This window comes from Dermacentor albipictus, unplaced genomic scaffold, assembly GCF_038994185.2.
Source record: "Dermacentor albipictus isolate Rhodes 1998 colony unplaced genomic scaffold, USDA_Dalb.pri_finalv2 scaffold_12, whole genome shotgun sequence".
Classification (NCBI taxonomy): Eukaryota; Metazoa; Arthropoda; class Arachnida; order Ixodida; family Ixodidae; genus Dermacentor; species Dermacentor albipictus.
In genome coordinates, this window is record NW_027225566.1 from 8,399,897 (window position 1) to 8,424,703 (window position 24,807).

A 24,807-nucleotide genomic window follows, 5' to 3' on the forward strand; every position below is an offset into this window, starting at 1 on the left:
GTGTGGCGCGACCAGCTCCCTCGCTAATCGGAAGATGGTGAGACGCAGCACGTTGGTGCAATTCACAGCAGCCGCCGCAGACAGACCAACGCTCACGCAACTCTTTCTTTCCATATATGGTATCAGTCGACGCGCCCGCCCCATGCCATCGGTGTACAGATGGCGGCGCGCTACTCTGGCACCATCTCGTAGCTGTCGTCGCCACAGAGCTCGCTAGGTCGGTCCAAATAGGTCGCGAAGCTTCGGGCGAAAAGCGGTTCGAGCAAATTGTCACCGACATCAGCAAAGGTTGTTATGGGAGCAGCGAGTGAAGCGCAACAATGTGAGGAGGGAACGCACATAGGGAAAGAAAAAGGTTTTTTTAAAATTAAAACGAGACAATTAGCTTGATTGACAAAAACCTAAAATTTCTATTCAAATCTAAATAAACGTGACGAGAAAAGACAACTCTATTTCTCTTTATCATTATCAATAAATACCTTTTTCCGAACCACCATAAGTGACGCCACTATCACTTCCAATGCAATGCCTGTCGAAGGGTGCAGAAAGGCGCGTTCGCAAAGTGCACGTGTTAGAATACGCCGCTTCACACGTTGTGTTGTTTTGCTTGTCGACGTTTGTCTGAATTTGATGGCATGGGTAGTTTCATCGTTTCTTAGACTCTCCAGTGAAAAGTGGAGTTACGACCGCCAGATGGTTATTTATTTTAACTGTTTTCGTGCGACTGGGCTGGCTTATAGACTTGGAGTCTGAAGTTGGGATCAGTACTCTGCTCCCAAAGCTTTCGTCGGCCTGCAAAGACACTGCGTTAAGTGCAGGGTACATTGCGACACCCGTACAGCTGACTTTTACTGCATCGCTTTTCGGACTGAATACTTGGGACACACATCAAATCGAATGGCGGGGAACTTAATATACAGCTGTAATGGCCGACCACCAAACAAATTTCGCGCCTTTTAGAACAAAATACTGTTACTTCTGTTTTTAACTCATATGGCGGCCCGTTATTTTTTTCTTCCGCCAGAAGTGGTCCCGCCTCACACAGATGGTGCTAAGCCACATGAACCACCGATGAACCGCCATGTTTTGAACGTGTCGGCTTCTATGGACGCTTCGCTACTAGGTATATTTACCATGGAGCTCGCATTGTTCGGTTGTTCGGTACTACACTTTTCTTCTCGCGCTGTCGCCTTACCGTCCTCCGCTTTCTGCCACATCGTTCCGCTGCACCTTCCTCGTCCGCTTTCCTCCTCATGCTCCCTTCGCTACCGCGGTCTTTCGTCCCACACTGCGCTCTTTCATCTTTCCCTGTGGTCGCTCCCTCGGTTATGCCGGGGGACGCTACCGACGCGAAACGCAGGAACGGGCACGAGAGCTGCGCTCTAAAAGCTGAACAGTCGTCATACCAAACCATTTGTTAGGAAGAAGCAACGAAGAGCTATCATGTACGTGGACGAGGTTGCTTTATCTGCTAATACAAGTAAAGTGGGCAACCTGCAAAACTCATTGCAATGGCGGTCGCTTAGAGATGATATCGCATACCTCATAGCGACGAACTTCCAATCCCTGTGTCCATGTCTGCATGAATAACGCCATCGAACTTACATCGTTTTTCGCACATATGATCGTGTTTCTATTCGAAAGAGAAGCCGGAAATATCTCGCCTCGAAAAGGGTCGCCTCAACTTCTCCTAGGCACGCCGTCCCTAGGTAAACAAAACAAGGATAGTGCTTCGCCTGCGCCCTTGCATCGGGACATATACGTAGGCACACAACAAATATTTATCATTGTCACTGTCATGAAGCGTCGCATTTAGCGCGCGGGGAGAAATGCACAGTGCTAAATAAATTGAAGCGCGAAAAGCAAAGAATGCTTTTTGTGGGTAAGGGTGAGATGGCCTTGGCCTATACTTATGCTTTCTTACACTGCTTGTACTTAAACATTCCACGTATAAGTGCAGGCAGTACATGGACAAGGTTTGTGTGTGTGTGTGTGTGTGTGTGTGTGTGTGTGTGTGTGTGTGTGTGTGTGTGTGCGTGTCTGTGTGTCTGTGACCCGCCGTGGTTGCTCAGTGGCTATGGTGTTGGGCTGCTGAGCACGAGGTCGTGGGATCGAATCCCGGCCACGGCGGCCGCATTTCGATGGGGGCGAAATGCGAAAACACCCGTGTGCTTAGATTTAGGTGCACGTTAAAGAACCCCAGGTGGTCAAAATTTCCGGAGTCCTCCACTACGGCGTGCCTCATAATCAGAAAGTGGTTTTGGCACGTAAAACCCCAAATATTATTATTATTATTGTGTGTCTGTGTGTGTGTGTGTGCGCGTGTGCGCGTGTGTGCGTTTGTGTGTGTTTGTGCGTTTGTGTGTGTGTGCGTGTGTTTGTGTGTGTGTGTGTGTTTGTGTGTGTGTGTGTGCGTGTGTGTGTGTTTCTATGTGTTTCATTTTTCTGCCCTTTGTTTTGAGTGATCCAGACGCCCGATGCCCACTCACTGTCTGCGAACAAATGGAATTGTTTGTTTGACGTATATGGATTAGTGTAAACGCTTTTTCAAGTTACGGTCGCCTGCGCTGGTACTCTTATTAGCAAATCACTAAACTTTTTTCTATAGAAATTGACACTCTGCTCCTTCTGCCCTAGGAAGCTGCAGAATATCATAGACGCTTATACCGTATATACTCTTGTAATGGCAGCACCATTGAGAAAGCTGTACCCAGCATTTTGTAAAAAATATCCTCTCCTCCACCCCCTCCCCGAAAACCACATATTTAGAAATTACCCTTGTATAATCCGCACCCTTGATTTTTTAGAAGGTTGGCAGTGTTATCTGTTGTTTGGTGCGAGCATTCCTAAGCTCCCTCTTTAATCGGACGCAAAACAAGGCAGCAGGAGCAAGTTTTCGGCGCCTGCAAGTAGCAGAAGCACTGCTTCGGAGATTTAGCGGCTGCCTCCGAGACACTGCCGTAGTTGGTCTTTGGGGCGTCACGCTTTAGTCCAGCCTGCAGGTTACGCGCTACGGGAATAGCCAAGAAAAGCCAGATCCAGTGCAAGCGAGTACTGCAGTTCAGCAAAGGCAAATACCCCCGGAAATATTTACGAAAATGAAATGGGGCTTTGTCTGCGTGTAATGGGCGCACCCCAGATTTGCGGTATGCGGCCATTACTCGAGCACGAGCATATACGGTACCCAGTGCCATTGGGTATGTATCCATATATATATATATATGTATATATATATATATATATATATATATATATATATATATATATATATATATATATATATATATATATATATATATATATATATATATATATATACAGAACCGGACCTACAGAACTTCTCATTGAAATATATATATATATATATATATATATATATATATATATATATTACCTTTTGGAACCCAACAGTTCTGGTCGGTGGGCCGACCTTCTTCAAGGGATGTGTGGGAACCGATCAATGAAAAGGTTCGATCCATCGACTAAAACTATTCAGCAAATAAACCATACACTGCGTTCGAAAAGAGTTCTACTCAAATTGAGGACGACGCAACCAGCTATGGAAAGAAGAATGATAGGTGTAACGTTAAGGGATAAGAAAAGAGCAGATTGGGTCAGGGAACAAACGCGAGTTAATGACATCTTAGTTGAAATCAAGAAAAAGAAATGGGCATGGGCAGGACATGTAATGAGGAGGGAAGATAACCGATGGTCATTAAGGGTTACGGACTGGATCCCAAGGGAAGGGAAGCGTAGCAGGGGGTGGCAGAAAGTTAGATGGGCGGATAAGATTAAGAAGTTTGCAGGGACGGCGTGGCCACAATTAGTACATGACCGGGGCTGTTGGAGAAATATGGGAGAGGCCTTTGCCCTGCAGTGGGCGTAACCAGGCTGATGATGATGATGATGATTAGACGGCCCCAGCAGACATCTTAAAACATGGCAACCGAAGCGCCAGCAGCAACCGCATGCACTTGGTCCTCACCTCATTAGTTTGCCAGTCCAAATCCTTTTCATCGCGCGAATATGACGATGTGTGGTGTCTTATGGCGCAAGGGCCTGTTATGGCCAAAGAGCGCCATGACACATGGTAATGTTAACGATGTATTGCGGATGGCATGGACAATGAATTCATCGTGGCGGATATGACATGACTGTAACAGGGCCTATAAAACTGGCTGCAAATGGCGTAAGAGATATATGTACTAAAATAATGACACTGGTTAGTTAGTGATGCGGGCTATGGCAACAAGGTTTCGTGAAAAACATGATGCAAGAAAGCATAGCAGCGACACAAGGGCTTCAATAGAGCTAGTGCATACAAGGGCTATTATTCACGTGCTAAAATTACCTGGCCAAATTATTTGAGGTTGTCTATTTCAGCTAAAAAGTCAGAGGATTTGCAGATTAAAAAGCGGCGAATTGCTAAAAAGAATACCGAGTGTAGAGGTATGTTTTCGCGATATGCAATAGAAGAATACTTTTTCCTCTCTGCTTCTATAGCAGCGCATTCAATAAGGACATGACGAACTGCGAGATTAGTACCGCGCTTACGACAAATCAGAAGATCGCTGCCAGTCAAGAGGTAAAACTGAGTATTGTAAGTGTACTTCCTCATATCGTGCTCTTTTTCCAGTTATCATGTTGCCTTGTTTTGGTTTTGTCATGTGCAGGGTACTTGATACTTGGGTATTCCACTGTCCTTGCCAACGATTACTTAGCTTACTATGTAGAAAAAACTTGGTCTGTGGAAGGGATAGGGTTGTTTGCGTCTGTGCCGCTAAAAGCTAGTGACAGAGTGTTTTTTGTCAGTAGCTTCATTGCCTTTTATATCTTTATGGTCAGATACCCAGCATGCGACAATCACTTGATTACACATATATGCGGAACAGAACAAACTGCAAAGTTCACTAGAAACTGAGTTATGTTTTCTGGGACTAATTAGGGCTCTGGCTATAATAAATTTTTCGTAAATACAATAGCCTTAACGAGATTTGTGAGCCGTATTTGTTCGATAGCCGACAGTATAACGTAGGCTTTCGTTGTAAAGATACTTGTGTTGGCATTTAGTTGCCCGGATGTTGAAAATGAAGGTCTGAGAGCTGCGTAAGAAACTTCAATTAAAGATTTCGAAGCGTCTACATAGTATTCTCTGCAGGAGTACTTCTCCTGGAGTTCACGAAAATGGGAGTGTATAGGTGCCTCCGGCGCGCCCTTTGATATTTCTACAAAAAAAGATGTCGCATTCAATGTTCTGCCATTCCCACGATGGGGGCAGGTGAGTGGGAGCCATTAGGAAATTGTTTAAAAGCGGGACCCACGTGTTTTCTGAGAGTGCTTTAAATCCAAGTTTCAATGAAGCCTTAATAACTGGGCGGTTATGAAATAGCCTGGCTGTATAGACACGTCACGAATAGATAAGTGGAATGGATGCTCCACATCTGATTTAGCCTTGAGAGTATAAGAAAAACTTAGACACGTTTTTTTGGAGATGTAATGACCATTCATTAGATTCTGCATATAGGCAATGTATGGGACTTGCCCTAAAAGCACTTGTAGCAAGGCGTGCACCCAAGGGGTAAACGGGATCTAGCATCCTCAAGGCACTAGGCACAGTAGAATTATATACCACAGCTCCGTAAAAAATTATGGGGTTTTACGTGCCAGAACCACTGTCTGATTATGAGGCACGCCGAAGTGGAGGACTGAGGAAATTTGGACCACCTAAGGCTCTTTAACGTGCCCCTAAATCTAAGTACATGTATTTTTCCGCATTTAACCCCCATCGAAATGGGGCCGCCATGGCCGGGATCCGATCCCGTGACCTCATGCTCAGCAGCCCAACACAGTAGACGCTCAGCAACCACGGAGGACCAATAGCTCCGTAGTCGAGGCCGGACCATATGAGTTTTTGCAGAGGCTCAAAAGGCATCTCCTATCACTTCTCCAACATGTGCGGGACAAGAGCTTCAGTAAATTCATTGTCTTCAGACACCTCGCTCTCAGATACCTAAGGTGAGGAGCAAACGTAAATTTGCAGTATAAGATAACTCCTAAAAATATATGTCCGACACTTGCAAATAGCCGTTGTCCACTAAGATAGATAGCATGGTGAGGCAGTGTCCCTCTGGTTTATTGAATAGAACCCACGTGCTTTTTTGAGGGTTAAATCTATTCGGGTCAGCCCACATAGATAATTTGTTTAGGCCAACCTGTATATGTCGCTCACAGATAGAAACATTATGATTTAAATCCTATTTGTACGGAATCCACATACACATAATAAAACATTGCGCGTAGTATGACCCTACATAGCGAATTGATTTTTACGACGAATAGAGTGCAGGTCAGCAGACCACCTTGTGGTACACCCGTTTCCTTTGTGAATAGACGAGATTACACATTGCCAACCCTGACACGGAACGTACGATTAGAGAGATAGCTTTGAAAATCGTTCAAGAAATAGTCTCGGACACCCATATGAGCCAGATCACGAAGAATTCCATAACGCCAAGTTGTGTCGTACTGTTGGTGCACGAAGGCATCATGGATATTCGCTTCGATGTGGACAAGGTGATCTGTTGTGGATCTACCCTCCCTAAAACCACACTGCAAGGGGTCTGGTTTTTTTGTTTCTTTCAAGATAACGAATCATGCGTCAGTTTACCATTTTCTCACAGAGTTTGCATAGGCAGCCTGTCAGGGCAGTAGGCCTGTGGCTGCTGGCCGAACTCGAGTCCTTGCCTTCTTTGAGAATAGGAATTATGACTGCATGCGTCCAGACAGATGGCATATCGCTGGCAGAGAATATGGAGCTAACTAGTGATAGTGTCACAAGCTGTCATGAACCACGCCAGCCGCGCAAACAACCAGATGAAAGAAGGAAGAGAACGACGTGAGCCAAGCTGCCGCGAGACCGCTCTTCAACAACCGCGCCTATCAACCGAATTCATCTGGTTCTGCAATAAAACACCTCGTGTGTAACATTTGGTGGAGCTGTGCGGGGTAACTCCCACGACCTACAACGGAGCCACCAGCACAAGAGCTGCGCCGAAGCCGTCGCCTCGCCGGAATTTCGCCGTCGCGCTCAGTCATGGCCACAGAGCAAAATACCCTCACCAGCAGTGCCTCGGCGAGCCCAGTCCCTATCCAGCACTACTGAGAGCCACGCACGTTCTCGGCGAAGGCACAGGAAAATGTGAATGAGTGGCTAACCCATTACGAAAGGGTAAGCCAATACAATAACTGCAACGCTGCCAGTCAGCTTAGGAACGTTGTTTTCTTCTTGGCCGGCACGGCATTGGTATGGCACGACAACCACGCGTACATGCTAACTACTTGGACACGCTTCGTTGAGGAAATCAAAAAGTGTTTTGGTGACTCGGACGCAAAGAGGAAACGTGCGGAACTCACATTAGCCCAGAGAGCTCAGGTACCCGGCGAGACTTGCACTACCTACATCAAAGAAATTTTGAAGCTGTGCCGCACCGTCAACCCTCAAATGACAGAGGAAGATAAAGTGGGGCACGTGGTAAAAGGAATAGCGGAAGACGTGTGCAACTTCCTCATTGGTAAAGAGAACTTGCACACTGTATCAGAACTGATACGGCACTGCCGTACGTTCGAGGCGCTGAAGACTCGCCGAATTACACCAAAGTTTGGACGGCTGGCCAATGTAACGACTGTAGCAAGTGTTGACACGAGTCCTCCGCTCCCAGACCTTTCGTCCGCCATCCGCCGGATAGTCCGCGAGGAGCTCCAGCGACATGACGAACAGGCACGTTATGTGGCGCCACGTTGCAGCTCCTCCGTTTTCCGAGACACTCTTTGGGAACCCCCTTTGGCTACTTGGAACCACTCGGTGAACTTTGCGGATCTTACGGGCTCCAGAGACGAACCGCATTACATTACGACCGAACCACCACGCAATGATTCGCCCCCTCAACGTTTTGATCCACGCCCACGCATCTTTCGTCCACGAAGACTCGCCACTACCTACGACTTTCAAGGGGAAGAGCCTCGTTACCCTCAACCGATGTCTTCGGCAGATTACTTCAATCCGCAATCTGAAGTTCGCCCTTCGCCAGTGTGTTACTGCTGCGGCATGCCTGGCCATATAGCTAGGTACTGTAGCCGACGCCGAGCCTATGCCTTCAATACCGCGCGACACGAGACCACTGGTTACTCACCATTTTTCCTTCTGTATGCTCGTCCGCCGCGCTACACCCTCGACACAATATTTGCCTACTTCGCTCATGACAACGAATCAATTGATGAGCTCCTATGTCGAGCAGAAGAAGCGCGACGCCTCGCTAGGCTACGCACCATAGCATCGCAGGACCGGTCCAAGATACGCTATGACGGGCGTCACCGCCACGTTTGCTTCGAACCTGGTGACCTTGTGTGGCTCTGGACGCCGTTGCGGTAGCGTGGCTTGTGCCAGAAGTTTCTCGCCACTACGTCGGCCCTTACGTTATTCTGGAGCGCCTCAGCGATGTAAACTACCGCATTGCGCGTCTCACGAGCAGTGGACGACGCTCGGCCAAGGCTGAAGTGACACACGTCGCGCGTCTGCGGCGTTACAACCCACGAGATGACTGACTCGCCCGGCGGGCTTCGTCTGCCAGCGGGAAAATGTCACAAGCTGTCATGAACCACGCCTGCCGTGCAAACAACCAGATGAAAGAAGGAAGAGAACGACGTGAGCCAAGCTGCCGCGAGACCGCTCTTCAACAACCGCGCCTATCAACCAGATTCATCTGGTTCTGCATTAAAACACCTCGTGTGTAACAGTAACAATAGTAGTGTTTGGTGTGCTTCGGAGAGGAAGTGTTCTATCATCTCGTAAACTATTCGGTCGTTTTCAGGAGCGGATCTATTGCAAAAATTTAGTGCACCCTGGAATTCCATCATGTTAAATGGACAGTTGTAAGGTCCATTTCTATTTCCTTTTCGATCCAGAGGCTGTCGCTCCGCGTGTCTCTGGTACCTCAGGAATGCATGTGAAGAATTTGATGAGCTAGAAATGTACTGAAACTGCGCCCCTAGAGAATCAGCTTGGTCCTCAAGGATGTCTCCTTCTGTGCTTACACAAGGTAGAGGATGAGTTACGCGGCCTTTTATATTGTTCACCCTCTTCCAAGCTTTTCATTTATCTCCATATGAACTTTTGCTACTGGTGTACTTTTTCCAACGGTCACGTTTAACATGGCGGCGTTTTTTTCTACCCCTTGGCTTTATTTTCTTGAAGTTAGGTTCTTCGATGTTGGACAGTCGCTAAGATGGCTCAAGCCCTATCTTAATTACTATGAGCTTCCTTACACTCAGCATTCCACCAGGGAACACGTTGTTTGAATGGCGATCTATTTGATTCGGGGATGCATGGCGACGCCGATTCAACAATAAATGCTGTCAGATATGCAACTGCATCATGAATAGGAAGTGTAGATATGTCTTTCCAGGTCATACGGGTGAGTTCTTTATGACGTTTCGAGTCGGCTGACTCGACGTTCCAGCGGGGGATGCGTGGGCAGCACTCATAACCTTTTGTTAATTTTATGACAATGGGAATATGGTAGCTAACATTTGGATTCTTAATCCCGTTCCACTATAGATACGGCACAAGTGTACCAGACGCAATGCCTAAATCACTTGATGAGAATGTTTTGTTTGCCAGGCTGTAGAATGTAGGCTCTTTATTATTCACTAAGCATGCACCTGTAGTGAAGAGGAAGTTTTCTACTAAACGTCCTCTGACGTCACAACGACAACCTCCCCAAACGGTGTTGTGTTCATTAAAATCTCCTACGAAAATATAAGATCCGGGCAGTGCATAGATACAGCCGTGAAATTCTTTTTTTGAAAGATGGTAATGGAGGGGTTGGGTGCGTATAGGAAGCTAATTGTGACCAGCCTGTCAAAGAGCACCGAACGGGTTGCAACGGCCTCTAGGGGCGTTTTAAGGTGTAATTGCCGGCACGCAACACTTATTTACTCCTATGGCCACACCACCCTACGAAGCAAGAGCATCGCTGTGGTCCTTTCGGTAACTGGCACTAGGCCGGAGAAAGTTCGTGTGCGAAGGATTAGAATGTGTTTCTCATACACACAGTACCTTGGGATTGTACTTGTGTAAGAGCTCCTTAATGTGGCATAGACTGTGGACTAAATCTCTGCCATTCCACTGTAGTATCTTTGCATCCGTGTTATATGTATTTTGTGCTATGTATCTAAGAGATAAAGAACATTAGCTCACGGGACCTTTCCAGCTCTCGTCACAGACGATTTGCCTTCCCGGCGATCTAGGGGGAGTCGCGCAGTTCTTTCGGCGCCTGAGACGCCGGAGTTGTGTTCGTTGTGTCCCTCACCTCGTCTGAAGCGGGGGATGGTGCCCGCTCAGCAAACACGTCCGCAGAGGTTGTGGACCTATCTGCACGAGAAGTAGCCCTGAGTCCGGCAGGGCTGGGGGTCTGCTGGCCTCTTTGGTAGGGAGCGGAAGTGCGCTGGCTGTTCCAGCCGAGAGGGCTGATGGTGTACCCGGCGTCACACTCCCTGTGACTTGGGCGGTCGCCAAATGATGTGGCGCCGTCCCCCGGCACGCCACATCGGTGCACAAAGAACAGGACTGATTGTGAGACTAAAAACCTCTACGTGCCTCTGGGAAAGATACGTTTATTTGACCTTCAGTTCTGTTATTTGTTTTTCTTTTTTCATGAGGGGCAGGCTCGCAAGTAAGTAGGGTGGTCTCCTTCACAGTAGGCATAGTGGGTTGCTGAAGTGCAGATGTCAGAAGAGTGTTCAGTGGAGCTACACTTAGAACAAGTAGCATGCCATCTGCAGCTTTGCGGTCCATACCCAAACCGCTGACACTTGACGCATCGACGCGGATTTGGGATATGTGGTCTCACACTAAGCTTACACTAACCGGTTTCAATAGAATAAGGAAGGTTGCGCGCTCTGAAAGCAATGAATATATGACAAGTTGGCAGTTCCTTGTCATCTCGCCTTATTTGTATCCTTTGCGCCTTGAAAAGACTCTGGTCCTGCCATCCTTCAAGCAGCTCGCTTTCGCTAAGTTCGAAAAGGTCATATTGCGAGAAGATACCGCACACTGTTCATTGACCTGTCTGGGCTCACTGAAACTGGAATCTCCCCAAACCCTACAAGTTTCAAGAGCTTGTCTCACTGTGGTTTGTCGCGGACTTTGAGTAGAAGATCACCGCTTCCCTTATTCGTTATATTATAAGCTGGGCCGATTGCCTTAGTGAGTGATTTGGCTCCAAGAAATGGTGAGATCATTCGGACTGTTTTTGGTTCGTGCTGGCAGTGCAGAACGTGGTACTTACGAAATGCTCTTTCTGTTGGATAAAGAAAGTTTGTTTCAGGGAGCAATCAGGCAAAAAATTTGTAGTTAGAAGATTGCAAAATTCAGCGGCGATGGTGGCCGCTCACCACAGCGCTCAACAAGGGGACGCTAGAAGGTTGGAAGAATAGCTGCAGACGCCAGCCATACATCGCCGCTATAATGTAATATAAAAAACTCAAGGTTGCATACTTATACCAGGTTAACCCTTGCCACCCAGAAATACGGAAGTGAACAGAAGTGAAAAGAAGGCAACAAATATGAAAAGGCAAGACAAAAAGAAAAAGATTGAAGACGAGGACACGAAAAAGCAACTGTCGATTTCCTCAAGGCGAGTCAATCTAGAGGCGCCGTCTACGTGAAGCGGGGACCATAGAGGTGTGTTGCCACCACCGGGGGACCATAAAGTCCAAACACCCGGAACTGGCTCAACTCTCAGGATCCTATTTTCCTCGGACACGGCTAAGCCACGCACGGTGAGACGCTGGAGGGTCCAACCGTCATGTGCTCGTGTACGTGGTGTTCCCACACCCTAATCGCCTGCTGACGCAGACGCCGGTGCGGTGGCATTGCGACAATATGTGCCCACAGACATATAGGGGTAATTACATCGCAAGAACAGTAAGCGTTCGCTAGAGAACACTTATATGATTCATAACACCGATTCTTTTCTAAACCAGGCTCCGTATTACGCAGATGTGAAGTTGAGTACTTTTGCTTGTTTTCATCTGCGCGTTGGTTGTGTTACGAGATATTTTAAACTGCATATCGCGGCCTCTGGGAAGATGCAACTTGCAATGCTGTCTCTTTGTAGGGCATCCTCTCTGCTATGCAAGTTTCCGCAAATGTGTCCTGCGGTTGCTTAGCATAAAAAAATTCATTAAATAAACGATTGAATTCCCGGACAATAACGTCTCGTTTATCACGCCCTAAGAATTACAAGTTCTTCTTGGCACGTTTCAAGCGTATACGAGTACTCCTGGAGGTAGTGTTTTCAGGAGCGCCCTTTCTTTCGTTGGAGAAGTAAACGATACATCTAACGCAATAGCTGTGCAACTATAATATAAGCTTGCTAATTATTCACATTGAAGAAGCATGCAGTAGTGCTTATGATGGGCCTATTTTGTGCGAATAGTTCATGTTATCAGAAGAAGACAATTGTAATGGAAGGCAGATAAATTAGCACAGTTGAACAAGTTGACTGCACGTTCACAAGGCTCATGCCCTCCTCTTTCGCCTAAATTTCTTAAAGAACAATGAAGACTGATGGTGTCAAAAAAAGCACTCAGCTGTAATTGCGGCACTATCCCATGTGAACCCAAGCAAGGAAGAGGTGGTGTAGGCGTCAACAGGATCGGGGCCCCGAAAAGTGAAGACACGGTGGCCAGAACAGACGATGTGAGTGACGTCACAGGCGTCGTAACGGGAGCCTGGGAAAGGCGGATGGCAAGACAAAGAGTTAAGGTTTTGCATAAGCACCAGACTCGATCAGTTCTGCTAACTTCAAAGTAACTGGCTATCTATACTCAACAGGAACCCGTGCGTAATTTCAGGCCTGCACGAAGATTGAAAGGAATCCCTGCAGGGAACCGTTCTAATGGGGTGCCTATCGTCCTAGTGAGATTGGTAAGGAACAACGTCCACTCGTCACGGACCTATTTCTGCCAACGTTGATCACATTCCAATTTTCAGCTCAACACACGTGAAAAGCCACAGAACTACGCGTCATACTTAACCGTTCCCCACGAGGAAATAATGAATCACATCTACCCATCAAAACATATATAATTGAAAACTTCACCTTCAATACTACTTGTGACAGCGTAGGCCGTTCACATGAGGTAAATAACGGGCGTACTGCGTTCATTGCAGCATTTTTGCACATAGAGTGATTTCTGGCTACATTATAAATTAGTTAAATGAATGGAACCTGGGATGCGTTGCATCAACAAGACGACACATACAAATGCGCGCAAAAGGCAATGTGAGTGCCTACTGGACATTCCCATTCGTGACTAAAAAGTATAGAGAAATATAATAAAAGTATAATGAACGAACAATAAACCATGAGAGAAGATTGAAAATTTTAGAAAGTTTAAAGCTGCTCAAGTCAAGTCTAGCATGATGTTTCGACTGTACAGAAAGATATCAGTGTTGCTCATGTCAGTACGGCTTATGGATTCTTTGCTATAATTACTTCATTCACACTGGCGGGCGACTGAGGAATATTACTGGAACCAGCGTTTAATCGAGTGTTATATTTATGCGCAGTTTGACGTGCGAGCTTAACAGGCTAGCTCTTCACATCAGCGGTGTTTGTCTGTGAGGCAGCCAAGACAGCCAACGAGGAAGGCGCCTGGAGGTGAAAATACCGCGCTGGGGATAGCACGAAGGGGCGCGCTCAGCTCTCGGCAAAGTACTGCTACCTAGAGGTACTGTAGGTAACGTCCACCGAAGTGAAGATGGAGAAACGAGGCCAAGGGTCGCGTAGGAGGAAGGTAAGCGGATGCGAGCTAGGGTGACCTCTGGCAGTTTCAACTGTTTTTTTTTTTGCGATGATACGTGGTGGGTTTCTCTCGCAGTAACGTCACCCTCGCGCGCCGTACGCTGTGTGTTTGAACGAAAGCGTGCGACGGTGAACTGATGATGGCGGCTCAATCTCGCGTGCGCAAGGGCAGGCAGCGCATGGAATCACGTCGTGCGCATTGTATCATGACACCGGGAAAGGGGATGGAGTGGGGGCATTGTACTTCGGCCAGGCGCACTTTCTCTTGGAAACGATCTGGTTTGGGGCTCAGTCTAGGTGGGCCGACGACTCGTTGCTTTGCGTGCGCTGTGTTCTCACCACTGAGTTTGTTCTGAAGCGATAGACAGCACGAACGTCCGTTCGCTCGCTGCTGCTGCCGCCATTCCCCATGCCCGCGTTTTCACAGCGAGTGTCAGCGGTCGTCGAGTGCAAACACTTGCTGTTTATCTGTGTGCGCTGACACCATGCTAGGCAATTTAACTAGGGCACAAATGTTTGCAACGGGTCGTTCTACTCCAGCGGGTGCAGTGTGTGGTTTGGCTGCGTGCGCCCTGTCTTAAATACGATCTGTGATGCGGACAGTGTGGGCGTTGTTAGATACGGACAATTTCTCAGTATCGGTCAAGTTCTCTCAGCGCAACCCCTCGCCAACGTTTTCCTATTATGGTGCGCAGGTGCGCGTCGACCGTGTTACGAGACCCACCAGACAGGCTGGTTATCCTGCCCTCGTGTGTCGCGCCAGAACCTGTTGTCTACGCTCCCTGTGTGGTGATTCCTCGAAAGTGTACATGTAGTTCGGCATGTTTCGAGGTGGTTGACCTTAGTCCCGAGAAAAGCTACCTTGCAGCACTGGAAGGTCGTTCACAGACGGCCAGGCGAGGAGGAAGCGTGGGGCGGATACGGCCATCGGACGGGAGAGCCCAGAGAGTGTCCCCGATGGCCGAACATGACAGCTGTACGGGCTCGCCGATTGGACGAAAATGTCGATGCCTGCACTGGATCGACGATTGGCTGAAGATGACGTGACTCCAAGGGATTGAAGGGGTTATAAGCCAGAGACCGATAGGAAATATCCTAAGACACTAACCAACACTGACGCCAAGGACAACATAGGGATAATTACTTTTGCTTATTAATTGAAAGAAAGGAACGATAATTTAGTGGAAATAAAAGTGGATGAAAAAACAACTTGGCGCCGGTGAGGAACGATCCCACAAATATTGAATTTCGCTTGCGATGCTCTACCAATTGAGCATTGAGACATATGTAGTACTTGCAGTTAGTTCCCAAAGAAGTCCTCTGTCACGGTTATCCACGTGCGTGAAGGAAGACGGCTATTTAAAATGATTGTGCAGCAATATATGCGTGATTTTTCCGTTCTTCTGATTGTCTACCATGTTGCCATTCCGCCTTTATATCTAGCCTCAATGTAGACTAGCAGGTGTCGAACTCATAAAGGCTACCCACATACTCAAAGACCTCGTGTACAACTCCTGACACTTGTATTCAAGAGCTGTGCGACTGCCAAGGGCATCCTTAAGGCATGCTATGCAAGAAATTATGAGTTTTTACGTGCCCAAGCCACGATCTCATTATGAGGTATGCTGTAGTGGGGGATACCGCACTACTTTGGACAAGTTGGGGTTCTTTAAGTTGCGCCTAAACCTATGTACACGAGTGTTTTCGCATTTCACACCCATCAATATACGGCCGCCGTGGCTGAGATTCGCTCCCGCGACCTCGTGATTAGCAGCCGAACGCAATAGAAACTAAGAAACTGCGGCGGGTAGGGAATGTTGGCAGTTAGAGGAAGGTGACACCCAGCACGTAAGACAATTCGTTCCCATCATCATTGCCGCAGAATCGGTACCAGCCTTCGAAGAATGATACTGTAGAGTGCCCAGTATTTAATGTGATAGTGTACGCATCCTTAAACTTCATACCCGAATCACCCTATAACGAGTGATGACCAGGCATCGCGTTTATACGTGCAGTCACCTGACAGCTGCCGGGCGCTGAGCACTGGCGTCGGCCACAGGACCTCCTTGACCTCTCTTCAACACTTGCCGACATTTTTGCCTTATTACGCACCATTGGGCTTCAGCTGAATATGTCAGCTAATTTATTTGTGTCAAAATTAATCCACCCTGTCACCATTAGAGAAAGAGAGAGAGGGGGGAAGGGAAGGAGGGAGGGAGAGAGGGAGGGACGGAGAAAAAGTTATTATACGAAACAGTGTCCCGAGTGAGGCCCGGTATCACTCAACGTTATAGCTTCTTTTTAATTTTAAGTCATCTTTTATATTTAAGCTAAGGCTGCCGTGACATTTCCGGCGGTTTCACCTTTCCCAAAATTCGCACATTTTTGTCGGCCTCTGTAGATATTTTGGAGAATTTTTAATAGATCTTGAAACCATAGCACGGCCCGCTTGCCACACTGCTCAAAAAGCCATTTTATTTTCCTGAGGTGTAGTGCAAGCGTCTGCCTTCTTGCCGTTCATCCTCTGATTTCCCTGTCACTTGTATCCCATTTCGCGACTACGATTCCATGGAAGTTGGCAATGATATAATGGCAATGGGACTGAAGCCGTTTCAATGAATTCTACCGTGGATACGACAGCCACTTTTTCTCACTGCGAATGAAAATGTTGCATTAATAAGCGCCATTCTTAGGCATATGAATTCAGTCTAAAAATTAGGCGAATCACGCACATTGTGCGAATCGATGTCAGCGAAGCTTTCTGCGTTGTTTGCTTTGATTGACGTTAATTAGCGGTAATGCTGACTGCGAATATCTGATTTCTTCAGCGTATAGTGCAGTACGAGAGTAGTGAGTTGATGGCAAATGTTACCTTGTGTGCACTACTTCTCTTTGTCTGCGTAGTACACAACATACAGTGAACTGTGTTAGCTTGAGGCGTTGTTGCGCACCATTGTTTGTAACCTCTGAGAGGATTCAGCCTTGTCATTGTTTCACATGGCACATCGCTTCGCGGCAGACGTTTTGGCCGAATTATGGTACTGTACGTGTAAAATCACTATCGGATTACGAGGTGCTCCGTAGTTGCGTACTCCGGATTAACTTTGATACCGTGGGTTTCTTTAACGTGCCCATAAATCAAAGTGTACGATAGTTCTTGTATTTCGCTCCCGTCGAAATCCGGCTAACGCGGCGGGGATCGAACCCTCGACCTCGAGCAATGCCATAGCCGTGAAGCTACCGCGGCGGGCACAAGTGTGTTGATTTTACGTGCGACCACTTGAGTAGTGTCACCTATACCATGCGGTAATCAATTGGGGATTTGCGCCTGCACACATTACGTCAGTTGTCGACTTGACAAATTTGCATAGTGTTTACTTTTTAGAAATAGCAGAAACGTACAGTACCCTGCCTTCAGCTTGCCCGACTGCTGTTGTGTATATAGTTGTAGAGTTTCGTTATCTTCTCAAGTCGCATTTTCCCTGTTCCGTTCTTCCCCCCTGTATGAGAACTGCGAGCGAAAAATAGCAAGGCTGTTGTTCGCTCGCTTCGCGAATACCCCGGCTCTACCAATTCATCGCCTTCTCCCTGCCCCCTCTCTGCCATTCTTTCTACCTCTCTTTAAGACATGCATGTTAGGATAAAGGTAAGCGCTGCAGTTTCTGCAGTGCTTTTTGCAGGGGGCCACGGATAATCACAGCTGTCAAGAGGCTGATGTGACGACGCCCAGGGAGCTCCAGAGGGCACTATGCACATATGACGCGATGTAAAGGTCCAAAAAAATTTCTTGCGCCGTCTTTCCTCTTTTCCACGCTCTTTCCATGTATACGCTTGCTCTGAGCCTCCCTCGGACAAGGCGTGCAAGAAAGCAACAGCACCAGGGGAAACGTCTAAGGAAGAAGCAAAGATAGCTTCACTTTTAAAAAGTTGTTTTTGTTGGCGTACAGTGGCGTGGCGCCGTGGTGTCATCGCGTCCTTTGCAGGGTTTTTAAGCTGCAAGAGCCAACTGGCCGACTTAATTGGCCACTAGACTGTCTGCCTTCAGGAGCAACCTTATCCTGTTGCCAAGACGCGAATGGTCTATCTAGTTTAATACAGACCTACAAGACTGTTTTTTCAGCCTGTTCCTTATTTCCGCTCTTCCCAGCAATACTGGGGAGGTGCTTCCTTTTTACTACCGTGCACGAAGGAGTGAACTTATTTTCGAGTTATATTCTCTAATAATGTTACATGCTTGCTAGCACTGTTGTACGTAATCTACCCAGAGTACTCAGGTACCCCTTAATAAAATGCTTTCAATTTTTGCCTGATTACGCCCGCCATTGTGATGCAAATAAAAGTACCTCGAACTCATTTTCTCAGAAATAAACGCTGACGTCATCCTGGACAAGATCAACAAGCGCCATAGTACTCGATCTTCTGGCGCACCTATTCGCAAGCCTATCTTCTTCTTTGGGGGTGGGGTTGGGGGGGGGAGTTATTTTGTACCGTAGAAACGTCCCTCGCACATATCTCATTTCCTTTTTTTTTATTCTCAAGCACCCAAGGTAAAGTGTTATCGTCGCGACTCCATGATGTCGTGGTGGCAGACCACCATGGCACTTCGCGCATGTATGACCATGTTGATTCATTTAGGTTAGCATATACTATTTTGTGTGTCATACTTCACCACCATCAATTTTCAAACTATGCCACAGTTTGAAAAGTTCGTTCAACTCAATGGGCCCCTTTCCTTTGTTTATTCCCGTAAAGTGAGCGTCTATCGCTGCGGTTACCAAATACGCCCAATAGTACGCTACCACCCAAGCATTTCTGGCGACCTGAGCAAATGAGGTCGCAGGCTTTCTTCGTTCAGTATGGCTATCCTGTATGGCTATGTTCAGTATGGCTATCCGTTCAGTATGACAGTATTACGTTCAGTATGGCTATCCTGACGTACTTTTCTCGGAATTCGTTCACCACTTCCTCTTCATTGTCATCTCTTACACTACTCGATCGTGACAGTCACAACACAAACACGCAACGTACTTAGTGCCACGTACTTAGTTAACATGCTGTCGATGTACACATCCGGTGATCACCGGGACAGGAGCGTGGTCCTGTCTTCGGTGACATTATCGGTCTACAGCCTCGCTCAACAACACCGCTCTTTGTTCATCACTTTTTTCTGTCGACAGCAGCATCATGTATTTTTCTCTGAATGCACTTTCGCTTTTAAGCGTGACCTAGCACGCCCGCTTTTTCTGTTAAGCTGGTGGCGACCGTCGTTAGGCTGCCGCCTCATTCTGAGCTTCGCCGCCATCAGAGAGCACAGAAAGCTGTCTTCACAAACAAACCACCGCGATTCGAGCCTATGTATTCACAGCATTCTGCATTGGGAAGCTAGCAGCTGGGCGCGCTAACCATTACGCTACCAACTGCCCCCATCATTTTCTGTTTATCTGCCTTCCCACTTCTCGTTTTTGTCGCAGATGCAGGTAGAATGGACACAGAATTGAAAAAAAAGTGAAGATTGCTTGAGCAGCTAGGCTGACGCATGACCTTAACTTTGTTAGGCTACTCTCACTGGGGCGCATGAAGGCTTCCGGATGCATGCAGATCGTCACCTTAGCTTTATTGTATATTTGCTTTCACTGACTCGTTTCGGTTAAAACAGAAACGCTGGACAAAACTTAGACCTGACGTTGTATTTTGTGCTTCTTTTCTAGGTTTAAACTAAAAACGCTTATTCCTAACTTTAAAGGAGCAACAACTTCATCGTCGGCGACTTGAGCGCTCATTGACACAAATAGTCATTTTTTTAAAGATATGGCATAGGGATATTATATTTCGAGGTCATGCTGCTGCCAATACGGACCGGTACCACGTATCGACGAAAGGGCATCCCACTGCCGATGCACGCGGCAAGTTCCTGAATGATGAAAACAGAAAATACAACTGTTTTTTTCTGTTCTCGCAACTTATTATACAGAAGACACAAGGCACCTGCCACCATGACACACAACAGCGGATTGATATACTTCTTAAAGGGGTTTAATTTTACTTTTCATTGCAGAACCGCAAGCGCAGGGAGCGCAGCGCGTATACCGCGGCCACGTACTGTAGCCGCGCTCTTTTTCCTCTAGAAATATGGCCGCCGGCGGCTTCACGTGCTCCCGTTGGCGGCGGCTGGGACTGGCACTCGAAGTTTAAATTTAAAATCCCCGGGCATAGAAAAGACAGCATGATTGCTAATGTATCGTTGGCTTGAATATGTTTGGCATGGGGCGAAAGGCGGCACCTGTCTTTTTACTCGTTCTTATGTTTGCAACCCATACATGCTAATGGTGCTTGCGTTGAGCGTATACAAGGTGAGAAACGCTGTCCTAAACTGCCTGTTCTCCAACTTGTGCAGCAAACCTATGTTTATAGTATTACCACAATAGCAAGCCTCATGAGTATGGTAACCGTAACCGCAAGCGTCACGATACATGTCGCGACAGCGTAGTTTTTATCCACAGACCCTGCCTCTAAGGAATACGCGGCCAGGTATGGCCGATGAATAAGTAATTGCCAAGATTGGTTTTCAGTAAACGTTTATTGCCAACAACGGCGGTGCTTATACTACCGCAAAAGACGGATGCTGGACGAGGACACTAATCATTTACTTGCCGCATCACACATCTACACTCGAATTAAACCGGTTTCACCAACTCTCGCTTATATTCTCTCTACTCGAAACTGTGACTTCGCCTGCCACCCGAGCTCGAGCTTTTCCTCTTTTTGTCCCCCGCTCCTTTCCCAATGTGCTGAGACATGCTTCCACCGATATTTGCTCTTCCTTTTTCGCAATAAATGAAGCCTTCATTCATTCATTCCTAAAGCACTGCAGAAAATAGCGTGTCTTCATCTGCACAACCACCCTGTCTATCACCTGGCCTCTCCCGTCCCAAAACAATGTTGCTGTGTTGCAAATGGCTGGGCGTCGCATATACAATCTTCCTGGAATAACCAGCAGCGCGGCGTGCAATTTTCGTTGGTGACAAACCACTATAGAGCACCCTCTCTGCCTCTTCCACGCTCAGCGTTCTGCTCAGTGAGCTGCTATTAGCAGCTACGACGAAGTATAAAATGAAAGAAATCTAGCTGGGCTGGTCGCTGGTAGCTCTTTTCGGATTCGTGATCCGTCGATATATAATATGCATGTGTTATCTAAGCCTGAATAACAGCGATATAGGCGAGATGAGTTACAGTAGCTCGTGCGTTTGGACTAACGACGCTCTTCACGCAGCATGTTCGTCTTATGAGTGTTTGCAAACCGGAGTGAAGGGCTGGAGGGTAACACGCCTTCCTGAAAAGAAACCTTCGGAATAACCCTTTGTTTGAGGGTTGGATATATGTCAAAGGCCTGCGATACGAACCACCTTCAGGTCGGTATCAGCTTGCAAAGGGGGGACTCAAATGAAAGGTTGTCGAGCGGATAGGCTTTCAATTATCGTAAGGGTATATTTATTGAAATTCCTTACCATGAGGCGAAAGCCGACTAATAAGCACTTACATTTTCTGCATTAATAAGACCACCTGTTAATACAAGGTTGCTGTCTCTTACAGCCTCCTGAATTAAGAAGTTTGTTATGGAAAATAAATTGTTGCGTTCACTGAGCAAACGGACATGCAACAAAAGTCCTAGTCCCTTTACCAGTAGATTCAATCAATGAAGATGTAGAGCGTATATACTGTCACGTTGTGGTGATGTAAAGAACCAGGTAGTTCCAAAAGAGTGAGTCACGAATTTAACTCATCATAAAACACTGAAAGCACAATGATGGCTGCGCGAAAAGTAGTGCTTCCTCTGAATCGGATCTATCGAGCAAGGCATCAGTTGATCAGATTGGAATGCTCGTTCGTATATTGCAGCGCAAACTCGGGTTCTCATATGTGATAATGCATGTAAGCCAGTATTCGCTTCACGCGCGCAATCTAAGATAGCGCTCTTTCGCTATTGAATCCATGAACACAAACTGGATATTAAAAACACACGCGGGCGCGCCTGGAGCTAACCGATAACTTTCTAAACGTGCTTAGACGCTTAAAAAAGTTCAACGCCTTCCTCAAACAAAAAAACAGTGTACAGTTGCTTTGAATGTTAGTTCAAACATAATGTTCGTGGTAAAAAAGGCCCCCCAAGACTGCACAGTGGCTCGGACATACCAAAAATCTAAGAGCTAAACTCCTTGCAATTACTGGTATTTATGAATTTAGCATTTCGTGGTTCAATGTAGCTCTGTACTCCAGGGGGCAGTTCCACGACGGGTACTATGTCGGAGCTCAAATTTAATGTGACTGTACCTATCTCAGCAATAATTGTCACAAAATCACAATATTTTTTTCTTTCTGGCTTAACACTAGACACCCAAATTACACGGACCAAATCCTCATCATAATATTTCAGTACCTTTCGTTCTAACGTACATGTCCGCGCTGATCCACATGTTACAAAAAACTGAAATAACATCGAATGCTATCACCCAGGCAGCTGTTTTTATTCCTAATTATGCCGGGAAACGGAGCCCGACGCCACCAACGCTCACAAATCTAATAGGGAGCGTGCATAATGTTCTCGCACACCTTGTGTGATATACCGTAGCGCTGACGTGCGTCTTGTATAATGCAGGAGAATCGTTTATAAAGGCAGAAGTGCTTGGTTGGGCACATGCGATTCAGCTCATGAACTTGATTTGCGCCACGAAACCTGTCCAATCTTTCATACTTGCTTTATAAGAAGCCTACGTCAGCATGAAGATGGCGGCTGCTTTTAACTGCACCAAACGAAGCTATCAAAGCAATACAGATATTTTAAATTATGGGGTTTTACGTGCCAAAACCACTTTCTGATTATGAGGCATGCCGTAATGGCGGACTACGGAAATTTTGACCACCTGGGGTTCTTTAACGTGCACCTAAATCTAAGTGCACGGGCGTTTTCGCATTTCGCCCCCATCGAAACGCGGCCGCCCTGGCCGGAATTCAATACCGCGACCTCGCGCTCAGGAGCCCAACACCATAGCCACTGAGCAACCACGGCGGGTACCACTGGGTCTCGTCGTGCCCGAAACGACCACAAAGCCCACAGCGTGGTACATGGCACTCGCGTCGCATGTGCCCGATGCCACAGCATCGGAGGCAGAGGGGAGCTCTGCCAGGGACGTGCACGAGCGCAACATCTTCCACTACTCGCAGCTGGTAGGGCAAGTCCTCAGCTGTGATGCTCACCTTCAGCTTAATAGTGACAGAACGGGTGGTTTACCCTTTGTCAACGCATCCTTGTACCCGCCACTTGTCCCTGGTGACCTCAGTCACCTTTCGAAAATGCGACAAAGCAGTGCGAACGTCGTCGTCAGGTACACCGTGAAGAACCCAGTAGAGCTTGATACGGACGCCTTGGTCACGCGGGTCGATGACCACACAGTGGTGGTCCTTGACGTCAAAAGTGTCTGCAGCGAGAATCCTCTTTTTTCCTTTTTCGTCCTTCTAAGTCACTGCCCACAGATGGTTCATTTGATATTGGCACGCGCTAGTTACGCGAGCTGTCGAGGAAGAAGTGTGCGTGGTAGCTGCTGCGAAAACGAACTGTAAACGGCCGTTCGCTTAGAACTGTCTGACTGGCTTTTCCTCTCGTGACAAACTGGTGGACGTGCTGGGTACGCATCCATCGTATGCCTACGGGTCCTCAACCAGAAGCTACCGACGCCAGTACCTCGGGGACGGCAGAAATCTATCGAAGCAGCCGTCGCCTCCAAGGTCTTCCACCGCAATACAGCCCCCTGGCAAGCTCCGTGAGGAAGATGTCAACAACTACCGCAAGCCAAACCGAGGGGATGCCAAATGCTGCCGTACCATGCATTCTCAACGCGCCTCGCATGCCTAACCCGTTCCATGGCGACGCCTTTGAGGACGTTGAAGACTGGTTGGACCATTTCAACCGGGTCGCCGCCTTTAACGACTGGGACGATCGCCGTAAGTTGAAGAACGTCTACTTTTCCCTTTTAGACGCGGGGAGAGTATGGTACGATAACCACGAAGCCTCGTTTACCAGCTGGCAGGAGTTTTACCGACTGCTTTGCGAAGCCTTCAGCACTCCCGAAAGGAAAGAAAGAGCCGAACAGGCACTGTCTTCGAGGTTCCAAATGCCAAACGAAACCGTCGCCATGTTCGTCGAAGACATGACGCGGTTGTTCCGTCGGGCCGATCCACTAATGCCAGAAGACAAGAAGGTGCGTCTGTTAATGAGAGGCGTAAAAGAACAGCTTTTCGCGGGCCTCGTGCGCAATCCTCCTACAACAGTCTCTCAGTTCATTCGTGAGGCAACAGTCATGGAACGTATGCTTCGGCAGCGGCTCTCGCAGTATGAACGCCAGACCAACATGACTGCTGCATGCTCTCTCGTACCTGCAAATGATGACAGGGAGTCTCTTACCGAGCTAATACGACAAAACGTTCGAGAAGAACTGCAGAAGTCCTATGCATCAGCTCCGGCACCTCCCAGTGCCGTGGTTCTTACGGATGCCATTCGGGAAGAAATCGGCAAAGTGGTTCATCCCTCGCCACCAACACGACCCGAACCTCCCACGTTCTCGTACGCGGATGCTCTTCGGGCTTCCGCGCCGTCGACGGGCCGTTTTTCGCAGCCGCCTGCTGGGATTTCTCGACGCTCCCAAGTCCGATCCACCGCACGAACCCGCAAGCACCTTTTCATCCTGGTCCGCGCAAATCTACAGTATGGCGCGCCCCCGACAACAGTCCGTTGTGCTATCACTGCGGGGAGGCTGGTCACATGTATCGCGACTGCCAGTACCGACGGATTGGTCTGCGGGGATACCATCCGGACGCCCGTTGCCCGCGCTATGGCGAACGCCCGCACGACATCGAGCAATACCTAGAAAGTAACCGGCTTCCTCCT

The 24,807-nt window shown here is 47.6% G+C and overlaps 1 protein-coding gene across 2 annotated transcripts in view; it reads right to left on the bottom strand.

The window, feature by feature from the left end:
* The window catches only part of LOC139051574 (uncharacterized), a 464,967-nt gene that overhangs the window by 287,232 nt on the left and 152,928 nt on the right, over nt 1-24,807 (bottom strand). For both annotated transcript variants that reach the window (XR_011509431.1, XM_070528543.1), the window contains exon 2: nt 12,653-12,792. Coding sequence is in view for 1 of the 2 variants with exons in the window: in XM_070528543.1 (XP_070384644.1) it covers nt 12,653-12,792 (140 nt within the window). In the remaining variant the exon portion in view is untranslated. The remainder of the gene's footprint in view (nt 1-12,652; nt 12,793-24,807) is intronic.